This window comes from Vipera berus, assembly GCF_964194415.1.
Source record: "Vipera berus genome assembly, chromosome: 2".
Lineage (NCBI taxonomy): Eukaryota > Metazoa > Chordata > Lepidosauria > Squamata > Viperidae > Vipera > Vipera berus.
In genome coordinates, this window is record NC_138203.1 from 274,848,955 (window position 1) to 274,860,988 (window position 12,034).

General features: G+C 40.7%; 1 protein-coding gene across 1 annotated transcript; it reads right to left on the reverse strand.

The window, feature by feature from the left end:
- Window positions 1-585: 585 nt before the first annotated feature.
- Window positions 586-3,865, reverse strand: LOC308662043 (uncharacterized protein). The gene is made up of 2 exons (XM_081317459.1): window positions 1,427-3,865; window positions 586-1,355 (listed from the first exon to the last, which is right to left on the reverse strand). The coding sequence occupies exon 1, from the start codon at window positions 3,787-3,789 to the stop codon at window positions 2,398-2,400; it is 1,392 nt and encodes a 463-aa protein (XP_081173585.1). The 5' UTR covers window positions 3,790-3,865; the 3' UTR covers window positions 586-1,355; window positions 1,427-2,397.
- Window positions 3,866-12,034: the final 8,169 nt, after the last annotated feature.

The following is a 12,034-nucleotide window of genomic DNA, read 5'->3' on the forward strand; positions in this document are numbered from 1 at the left end:
ATCAGTGGGGGAAGAGAAGGGGCTACCAGGAATACCAGAGGAATACCATCTCCCAATATAACAGCTCACAGGTCACTGATTCTAAACCACTTATGCCTGAGCAACAACTGGCAGCACCAGTTATCACCAGGACCCAAGCTAAAATGAAGCCGCGGGTGGATAGCCAAACTGGGATAGAATTCCGAAAGTTTTTGGAAACTGATGAATGGTTCCAGAAAAATAGTCATGTGTGCACAATTAGAGATGGACTACCCTGGGTGGGTGAAAAGGTATACATACCTGCCACCCAGAGGATCAATTTCATGCAGCTGTGCCCTGATACAAAATCAGCAGGACATTTCGGGTTTGTAAATACCCTATACGTAACTAAAAGGCAATTTTGGTGGCCACCCATGAAAAAGGACAACAAGCCACGTGGCCTGTTGCCAAATTTGCTCGATGTCTAAGAGGCTGCAAGGGAAGTCGCCAGGACTATTACAACCAGTGGCAAACCCCTCAGCCCCATGGAAAGAGATAGCTATGGATTTTATAGTGGAATTACCAGTATGCAACGGACACACTATAGTCTGGATGGGTCAATAAACATCACATTACAGCACCTAAGTTGCTTAAGACGTTTCATACAGAATATCATAACAAACCGGGCTGACATTTATATTTTGTTTCCTCTACAGGTGGACCTCTCTTTTTAAAAAGGAGGGCAGCATGTCAGAATTCATTTATTTCATTTCTAACTCCCGCTCTGTACAAACCCAAATCTCACCCCCTTACTGGATTCTGCCATTCCCAAGGGGGAAAGAGAAGACAGGGATGTTAATTGCCCCATCTCTTTCCCTCAGATGTAATGTTTGTTTATTCAGCCTGCCTGGGGCCCAACACAAAAGACCGATGGAAGAAACCCTCTCCCTCTGAACTACGAAGAAGAAAGTGTGTGTGGGGGGGAATTCTGGTTTGTATCTCTGGATGGAATGTGAAGGGGAGGAAGTACTAATGTTTCAAATGTACTGGTGGTTCTCTTTTCCCCACAAGACGTTTGATGCTTGAAACGTGACTGATGCAGGTCTGACCAAATGGACTGAGGGATGGGGTTTTTACTCAAGGACACTTTAAAGGTACCGATCTGTTGAGACAGTTTCAGATCCTATCTATTGTATCCACTGTCATCTATGTTTTAGTAAAAGTTCCTGCTTGGACAAACTTGTATACAAGAGTTCTTCTTTCCTAAGATGTGGATTGGTATGGGTTCTGACAGGTACTATAACTTCTTGTTGTCTTGACACTATCCCTCTGTTGATGAAACCTACGACTGCATTGGCTTTGGGGGGGGGCAGCTGTAATAAGATTCCCTGCTCCTACTTGTCCACTAGGACACCTAGATTCCTCTACTGAACCAGATATTACAAATCTGGGAAGGACCCAGAAGAACCAAGAGGGGTCACAAGCATCTTCAAACGCCCTGAGCGCTACACTCAGGACCAGCTTTCAGTCTGATCAGCCGAAATATTCTTAAGTTAAAGGAATTTATTCCTGGGTTTTTTCAAACATTTGTGTCTACTCATTGTTGCCATCCACAGGGACCTCATAGGGTGAGGAAGGCCTAGAAATGCCTAAAACAGGCAAACCTGGGCCTGCACTAGGCCTCCAAGAGTTTTCCCCAGCCCTGAGGTAGCCAGTGTTCCACTTAGTGACTGACACATTCAATTAATGCCTGCCTAAGAGAGATCAGGGTAATTTAGGAAAGAAGTCTCATTTAACGGTCGTTGCAACATAAACCTTAATTGCAAGGCCCATAACAGTTATATCTTGAGAGCCTTTTCTACGCTGGCTGAGGAATTCTGGGCCTCAAAATCTGGAGGAAACCAAGGTAGAAGATCTGAAACTCCACATGTGTGAATTATAAAAGTATGTATGTAAAACTATCACCCAGAAGCATTTTTGAGGAAATCCACAACTTCTACAAAAGGAAATATATAGTAACTGCTGCTACTAACCAGAAATAGGTAGTTAGCCTTTTTCCATTTTCCTTTTCTCTCCACCTACAGGTCTAGTCCTGAAACATGTTTGAGCAAAAAGATTCAGACCACAATTCAAATACTCAATTTCTCACCTACAGTTTCAATGGGAGAACACAAATCAATTTCAAGCCTTTTCTAAATTCTTCAACTTCTGCCTCATGTGTACTTTCTCGTGTGCAATAAGGGATGATATATGAATGAAGTAATGTCCACAGACTGGACATTTGAAAGATATCTCCCCTGTGCGAGTCCTCTGGTGTATCACCAGGCTGGATTTGTAATTGAAACAATTTCCCACAATCAGGACATTCAAAGGATTTCTCTCGTGTGAATCCTCTGGTGATTCACTAGGTTGGAATTACATCTGAAACTTTCCCCACAATCAGGACATAAAGGGTTTCTCTCCTGTGTGAATCCTCTGATGTCTCACCAGGCTGGTATTATGACTGAAACTTTTGCCACATTCAGGACATTCAAAGGGTTTCTCTCCTGTGTGAGTCGTCTGGTGACTCACCAGGTCAGAAAAGCGACTGAAATCTTTTCCACAATCAGGACATTCAAACGGTTTCTCTCCTGTGTGAGTCCTCTGGTGTATGACCATGTCGGAATTCTGACTGTAACGTTTCCCACAATCAGGACATTCAAAGGGTTTCTCTCCTGTGTGAATCCTCTGGTGTCTCACCAGGCTGGTACTATGACTGAAACTTTTGCCACATTCAGGACATTCAAAGGGTTTCTCTCCTGTGTGAGTCCTCTTGTGAGTCACCAGGTGGGAAAAGCGACTGAAATCTTTTCCACAATCAGGACATTCAAAGGGTTTCTCTCCAGTGTGAGTCCTCTGGTGGATCACCAGGTAGGAATTGTGACTGAAACCTTTTCCACAATCAGGACATTCAAAGGGTTTCTCTCCTGTGTGAGTCGTCTGGTGACTCACCAGGTCGGAAAAGCGACTGAAATCTTTTCCACAATCAGGACATTCAAACGGTTTCTCTCCTGTGTGAGTCCTCTGGTGTATGACCATGTCGGAATTCTGACTGTAACGTTTCCCACAATCAGGACATTCAAAGGATTTCTCTCCTGTGTGAGTCATCTGGTGTCTCACAAGGCTGGAATTCTTATTGAAACTTTTCCCACAATCAGGACATTTGAAGGGTTTCTCTCCTGTGTGAGTCCTCTGGTGTGTCACCAGGAGGTAATAGCAAATGAAACCTTTTCCACAATAAGGACATTCAAATGGTTTTTCTCCTGTGTGAGTCATCTGGTGTCTCACAAGGCTGAAATTCTGACTGAAACTTTTCCCACATTCAGGACATTCAAAGGGTTTCTCTCCTGTGTGAGTCCTCTGGTGTCTCACCAGGTGGGAATAGCGACTGAAACCTTTTCCACAATCAGGACATTCAAAGGGTTTCTCTCCTGTGTGAGTCCTCTTGTGTTTCACCAGGGTGGAATTACTAGTGAAACCTTTGCCACAATCAGGACATTCAAACGGTTTCTCTCCTGTGTGAGTCCTCTGGTGTATCACCAGGTTGTAATTCTTAATGAAACCTTTCCCACAAATAGGACATTCAAAGGATTTCTCTCCTGTGTGAGTCCTCTGGCGTTTCACAAGGTTGCAGGTCTCACTGAAACATTTCCCACATTGAGAACATTCAAAGGGTTTCTCTCCTGTGTGAGTACTCTGGCGTTTCACAAGGTTGGAGTTCTCACTGAAACGTTTTCCACAATCAGGACATTCAAAGGGTTTCTCTCCTGTGTGAGACCTCTGGTGTGTCATGACATGGGAATTTCTAATGAAACTTTCACACAATCACCAGAGTCATGACTCTGCTCTACGTGACTTTCCTAGTCACCTTTTGTTCCACTGACTTCCAGATATTTCCCTCTTTTACTGAATGAAAAATAATCTTCCTTCACTTTTCATGTAATGTATCCTTGAGTTCTGAATAATCTACTTATTTCAGTCTGAAATCTTTCTTGATTTTTTCTCTTTTTTCTAAGAGCTGCTGTAAGATGAGGAGAATTGTGTGATTTTCTGAAGGAAATGGAAAATATTTTGATTTCTGGCTCAATTTGCTTTCTTTTTCAATGTTGCTTAGCTGTCCAGTGCTCTTCTTCCCATCCTCTTTTCTATAAGATTTAAAGAAAAGTGTATAAAATGGTGAGAGGTATGAAAAAAAGTATACATTAGAATGAAAAAGCAAACATGCCACAATGATAGATTAATCTCTTATATTGTTTATGATTCATCTGATACATGGAATACTACTGACATCTATGTTCAAATATCCATTCAATCAAATTTAGATAATAATAATAATAATAATAATAATAATAATAATAATAATAAGAAGAAGAAGAAGAAGAAGAAGAAGAAGAAGAAGAAGAAGAAGAAGTTGGAAGGGACCTTGGAGGTCATCTAGTCCAACCCCCTGCTAAGGCAGGAAACCCTATACCATTTCAGACAAATGGCTGTCCAGTCTCTTCTTAAAAACTTCCAGTGTGGTGTGGTGTTGTTGATTTGGGTAAAATTTCTTGTTGACTTTGCAATGCAAAAAGTTATCATCAAATACATCTGGAAGTGATGGGGATAGATTATATAATTCCAGATATATGCATACAGAGAGAAATATAGACACATACCTACAAATGTGTATATGGAGAAAATCTATGTCTTAAAAAAACAAATGGAGATAATTAAACATAAAGGTAAAGGTAAAGGTTCCCCCGCACATGCGTGCTAGTCATTTCCAACTCTAGGGGCCGGTGCTCATCTCCCTTTCAAAGCCGAAGAGCCAGCGCTTGTCCGAGGACATCTCCGTGGTCATGTGGCCGGCATGACTAGACGCCAAAGGCGCACGGAACGCTGTTACCTTCCCACCGTAGTGGTCCTTATTTTTCTACTTGCATTTTTACATGCTTTCGAACTGCTAGGTTGGCAGAAGCTGGGATGAGGAACAGGCGCTCACTCTGTTACACAGCACTCGGAATTCGACCTTCCAAACTGCCGACCTTCTGATCGACAAGCTCAGCGTCCTAACCCATTGAGCCACCATGTCCCTAATTAAACATAAACCAAACATAGTAAGAGTCAGAAGAATTCACTCAACAAATAAAAAGGGCAAAACAATTTTTTTTCGAAAATGCAAACAAACCGGGAAGATGGCTGGCTTATAAATTGTAACTCCAAAATGAGGCAATAAAAAAGTAGTTAAAGAATATTATGAAAAAGTATAGACAAAAAAATGATAAAACTCCAGGACCAGATGGGCTACCTGCAGAGTTCTATAAATGCTTTCAAGATACATTAAGCTCTCCAATAAAGGAAGCCTGTATCATCAGATGGGAATTGCTAATATAACTTTTCCCACAATCAAGACACTCATATAATTTCTCTCCTGTGTTGTTCATGACATGGGAATTCTTACTGAAACATTTCCCACAAAGACAACATTCAAACGCTTTCTCTCCTGTGTGAGTCCTCTGGTGTGTCATGACATGGGAATTTCTAATGAAACTTTCACACAATCACTAGAGTCATGACTCTGCTCTACGTGACTTTCCTAGTCACCTTTTGTTCCACTGACTTCCAGATATTTCCCTCTTTTACTGAATGAAAAATAATCTCCCTTCACTTTTCATGTAATGTATCCTTGAGTTCTGAATAATCTACTTATTTCAGTCTGAAATCTTTCTTGATTTTTTCTCTTTTTTCTAAGAGCTGCTGTAAGACGAGGAGAATTGTGTGATTTTCTGAAGGAAATGGAAAATATTTTGATTTCTGGCTCAATTTGCTTTCTTTTTCAATGTTGCTTAGCTGTCCAGTGCTCTTCTTCCCATCATCTTTTCTATAAGATTTAAAGAAAAGTGTATAAAATGGTGAGAGGTATGAAAAAAAGTATACATTAGAATGAAAAAGCAAACATGCAACAATGATAGATTAATCTCTTATATTGTTTATGATTCATCTGATACATGAAATACTACTGACATCTATGTTCAAATATCCATTCAATCAAATTTAGATAATACTAATAATACTAATAATACTAATACTAATACTAATACTAATAACAATAACAATAACAATAACAACAACAATAACAATAATAATAATAATAATAATAATAATAATAATAATAATAATAATAATAATAATAATAAGAAGAAGAAGAAGAAGAAGAAGAAGAAGAAGAAGAAGAAGAAGAAGAAGAAGTTGGAAGGGACCTTGGAGGTCATCTAGTCCAACCCCCTGCTAAGGCAGGAAACCAGTGTGGTGTGGTGTTGTTGATTTGGGTAAAATTTCTTGTTGACTTTGCAATGCAAAAAGTTATCATCAAATACATCTGGAAGTGATGGGGATAGATTACATACTTCCAGATATATGCATACAGAGAGAAATATAGACACATACCTACAAATGTGTATATGGAGAAAATCTATGTCTTTCAAGCCTGGAAAAATGTCCCAAAATGGTTTACAATCAAAGATTTTGACCTCATTTTAGAGATGTGCTGGCTTTAACTGATGGATAACAGAATAACAGAGTTTGAATGGACCTTAAAGGAAGAAGGAAGAATTTTAATAGTGGAAATCATGATAAATCAAAAAAAGATGTTGATAATAGCAATATATGCATCAAGAAATAAACAAGAAATACTTTATCAAAAACTACACAGGAAAATATTGGAAATATTTGTTTAGTAGGAGGCTTTAACGCAATTGTGAATGAAAAATTAGATTACAAAAGTAATAAAATGGAGATAAAAGGAAGAGAGATTACCTAAGGTGTTTGTTAAAATGGCAGAAGAGATATGCATACAGAATGTCTGGATAGAAATGAACCCCAAAAGCACTCAGTGTACATTTTATTCAAGTAGACACAAATCATGGTCTAGAATTGATATGATATGGATGTCCCCTAAAGTAAGAACTAATATACGTGAGGTTGAGATAGAACCCTGCTCAGGTAGGGCACCCTATACCATTTCAGAAAAAAGGTCGTCCAAACTCTTCTTAACAAAATCCAGTGATGGAGCATCCATTTCTTCTGTCTAATTGTCAAGAAATTCCTCTTTAGCTCTAGGTTGGTCCTGTCCTTGATAAGTTTCTAGCTATTGCTTCTTGTCTTGCCTTCAGGTGCTTTGCAAAATTGGGTGACCCTCTCCTCTTCATGGCTGACCCTGAAATATTGGAACACTGCTATCATGTCATCCCTAGTCTTTCCTTTAATTCAACTAGACATAACCCATTCCTGCATCCGTTCTTTATATGCTTTATACAGTAGTGGCCAAAATTGTGGAAACCTTTTGGGAAATGTGTACGTTTGAGGTTTGATGGCTAATAACACCACTTCTTTTGGGAGTAGTACCATAAAATTATATATCAATGGAAAGATAATTTAATCAAGAATGTAATGCAACAAAGATTGTTCTATTATCTGTATTGTATGAAAACATATGTGATCTCTATCACGTTGCTTGTGGTTTTTTTGTGTTCTTTCATTTAGTGAACTTGTAAAACATAATAAAATTCAAGTAATGGTGCAAAGAATTGACTGGTCGCCCAGAAAGAAATGTAAAATAGTATTATTAAGTGAACAAGGCTACAAGGTGGCATTTCTAAGTTTTTGAAAAGGTATAAGGAAACTCAGTCACTACAAAACCACACTGGCAAAGGCAGGAAAACGTACATAACAGCAAGTTTATTGTGTATTGCCCTGTTCACCGCCCTGAGTCCTTCAGGAGAAGGGCGGTATAGAAATCAAATTATTAAATTATTAAATTAAATTAAGTGATGAAAGAAGAATTAAGAGGCACAGACTGGAGAAATTGGGCCTAAAATCTAGAATTCCACGAAAAAAGCCACTTTTATCTCTCAAACAAAGGTTGGAAAGACTAAACTGCGTAAAAACCCAAGTTACCTGGACAGAGGGACAAAGGGAGAGTGTTATTTGCAGTGATGAGACCAAGATCTCTCTGTTTGTTAGTGATGGCATAAAATAGGTAAGGAGAAGAATTGGAGAAGATTTGTATCCTGACTGCATTACATGTACCGTGAAACACCCAGTCAGCTATGATCTGGGGTTGTAAGACATCAAAAGGTGTGGGCAGAATTTGGGTGATTAATGGGAATATAAATGGTCCAAAATACATTAATGAAATACTTGAGCCCAAACTGAAGCTTTCCGCACATGATCTTTTCCAAGAGAATGAAGCATTTATATTTCAACAGGATTCAGCTCCATGTCAGGTTGCTGCTGTGTGCAAAAGGTGGTTTCAAGATAATCATATTCCACTGCTGGAATGGCCTGGAAATAGCCCAGATCTTAACCCAATTGAAAATCTATGGAGCTGACTAAAGAAACCTGTTAGTCAGAAGCAACCCAGCAATAAAACCCAGTTAATAGAAGCAATCCCATCGTCCTGTGCGCTCCCACAGGGAGGGCCTCCTCAGGGTACCGCCGGTCAAGGATTGCCGATGGGCGATCCCCAGTGGGAGAGCGTTCTCTGTGGGCACACCTGCCCTATGGAATCAACTGCCAACGGAACTCCGGACTGCCCCCGACCTTCGTTTATTTCGCCGGGACCTAAAAACCTGGCTCTTTGAGCTATCTGGTCTGGACTGAGGGGTTTTAATGTTTTTAAATTGTGATTTTAATTTTTTGGGGCTAGACTTAATTTAATTTAATTTTAAATTTATATTGTATTGTTTTTAAATTTTGCCTTGTAAACTGCCCTGAGTCCTTCGGGAGTAGGGCGGTATATAAACCAAATTAATAATAATAATAATAATCATTCAATCTTGGTTTCACATTATAACAGCTGCAGAACTAAAGGACTTGGTTCGCTCCATGGGAAGACATTGTAAGGCCGTAATTCATGCTAAAAGGTTACCCACCTAAGTATTAAGTGACATGGTGATAATTTTTATATATCAATTTTTTTCTACCTGTTTCACTTTTCTTCTTTATAACTGCTATTCTAATAACAAATCCTTCATAAAAGTTATTGCATTGCATTCTTGATTAAATTATCTTTCCATTGATATATAATTTTATGATACTAGTCCAAGAAAAAAAGTGGCATTATTAGCCATCAAACCCCAAATGTACTTTTCCCAAGAGGTTTCCACAATTTTGGCCAGTACTGTAACTGATGAAATGATGCCTAAATGACTGCAACTAGAACAGTCTTTTATGTCAATAAGCAGCCCGATCATGAAGCATGATGTCACATGAGAGTGCCAACTTACATCTGTTGCTCTGCAGTGGTAAAGCAAATTTACCTGGGGTGTTAAAGGCAATTTCACATGACTGTCACTTGTTTTTAAATTTTGCCTTGTAAACCGCCCTGAGTCCTAGTTGGGGAGGTCACAAAAGGGGAATCTAGTTGGGGAGGTCACAAAAGGGGATCATGAGTGTGAGATACTGCAACCATCATAAATGTGCAACATTAATGGAAGTTAAAAAAAATCCCATAAAAATCAGTACCACCTTCAGTCCCATCTTGTTGCCAAGAAAACAGAAAGAATAATAGAATTACAGAGTTGGAAGGGACCCTGGAGGTCTTCTAGTCCAACCCACTGCTCGGGCAGGAGACACGATTACTATTCCTGACAAATGGCTGTCCGGTCTCCTGTTAAAAACCTCCAGTGAAGCAGCACTCACGACGTCTGGAGAGCAAAGCCATTCCCAAAGAATCAACCTTCGCTTGAAGGAGACTTTTTAAATCTTCCCACCAGCAGGAAATTGCAGCCTCCAGTTTAACAGCCTGCAGCACCAGCGGACTGAAAAGTTGGGGAGGGAAGGAAAATGCAGCAGCAGCAGCAGCTGACCTGCTTCAGCCTAGTTGCTTCTCTGCTTGGAGGCCGTGGAGGAAGCCAAACAGCCCCGCTCGCTCCCGGCTTCTCCTCCGACCTGCCCTCCACTCACCTCCCAGCTGCTGCTTCAATCTGGGAAGAGGAAAAGATCCAATCTGCACACCATCTTCCTCCCAAGAGTTACAAGGAAGAGGAAGTTCCTCGGCGCTTCCACTCTCCTCCCCTGCTTTTTAGCAATATAGTACTCGATGGTTTTAACTCCTTTAAACAGATGCCGCCGGCTGCATTTTGAGCTTTCTAAACAGAGAGGTTGCTTATTTGACCGCGGATAGGCGGCAAAACAAAACAACCACGCTTGTCTCATCTCTGCCTAAGCCGTTTGCAAGACTTTTTCCCCTGATTAAACGCTATCAAGTTGTTTTTGACTTCTAGCAACCGATCTTTCCAACTGATCCAAGTGAAATAGTGAAATGTGATGCTACTTAGCCTGCGAAGCTTAGCTGTGTGCTGAGCCCTAAAAGTTCATGACGGTTTTTCAGAATTACAGAATAAGCTTTTTAAAGGGTGACTCTCAGTGATGATCAAACCTCTCTACATCCCAAATCTTTATGACCGATTTCCTTTGCCTCCCAAGGATTTAGGCCAGGGGTCTTCAAACTTGGCCCTTTGATGACTTGTGGACCTCAGCTCCCAGAATTCCTCAGCCAGCCACGCTGACTGAGGAATTCTGGGAGTTGAAGTCCACAAGTCATCAAAGGGCCAAGTTTGAAGACCCCTGATTTAGGCCATGGCAGCCCCATCAGGCCAGATCCTCCAGGGGAGGCAACTTCTGCTGGCCACGGCTGCGTCCATGGACACCCAGCATGCCATGATCATTCCTGAAGGAGGATAATGTATATCTGCTAAATGTTAAATGCCATGAACTTCTGTAAATTTTCTTGCACAGAAGTCACAGAAATCATTAGGTCACAGAGAGGGAAAAATATGCAGCAGGGTCCAGAAAATGCGGGGCTAAGACTAAGGCTAAGTCTGTCAATATATGGTAGAAGAAATATTTCTAAAATACATTTTTAAAAAGAAAACAAAAGAGAAGAATAGAATATCCCACCAAAGCACATGGCTGACTGATCGCCAAGCTAACCTTTTTAGAGGGACACCCTGCAGTGCTGTTTTTAATGTACATCTCATATGCTTTGGATGGTGATAGTGGCCATTTCAGCTACTGGATCTGAGCTCTGCTGCATGGAGGAATCTGGAATAAAATAACCGCAAGGTATATTTTATTACCCCTTCATGGATTACTGCCTTGTCGTGGCGAAGGGGCTTGCGTAATTCAATGAAGCTATGAGCTATGCCGTGCAGGGCCACCCAAGACGGACAGGTCATAGCAGAGAGTTCTGACAAAACGTGATCCACTGGAGAAGGAAATGGCAACCCACTCCAGTATCTTTGCCATGAAAACCCTATGGACAGTACCAAAAGGCAAAACGATATGACGCTGGAAGATGAGCCCCTCAGGTCGGAAGGCGTCCAATATGCTACTGGGGAAGAGCAGAGGGCTAGTACTAGTAGCGCCAGAAAGAATGAAGCGACTGGGCCAAAGCCGAAAGGACGCTCAGCTGTGGATATGTCTGGTGGTGAAAGGAAAGTCCGATGCTGTAAAGATTTTTTCTCCATAGGAACCTGGAATGTAAGATCCATGAATCAAGGAAAGCTGGACGTGGTCAAACAAGAGATGACAAGACTGAACATCGACATCTTAGGTATCAGCGAACTAAAATGGACAGGAATGGGTGAATTTAATTCAGATGACCATCAGGTATACTACTGCGGGCAAGAATCCCTCAGAAGAAATGGAGTAGCCTTCATAGTCAATAAAAGAGTAGGAAAAGCAATACTGGGATACAATCCTCAAAATGACAGAATGATCTCAGTTCGAATCCAAGATAAACCATTCAATATCACAGTAGTCCAAGTCTATGCCCCAACCACCGGTGCTGAAGAGGATGAAATTGACCGGTTCTATGAAGCCCTACAGCACCTTATAGAACTAACACCAAAAAATGATGTCCTTATCATCATGGGGGATTGGAATGCTAAAGTAGGAAGCCAAAAGATAACTGGAATAACAGGCAAGTTTGGCCTTGGAGTACAAAATGAAGCAGGGCACAGGCTGATAGAATTTTGTCAAGAGAATACGA

Excerpts from the sequence above, each read along its gene's own strand:
- LOC308662043 (XM_081317459.1), bottom strand. The coding sequence starts at position 3,789 with ATGACACACCAGAGGTCTCACACAGGAGAGAAACCCTTTGAATGTCCT.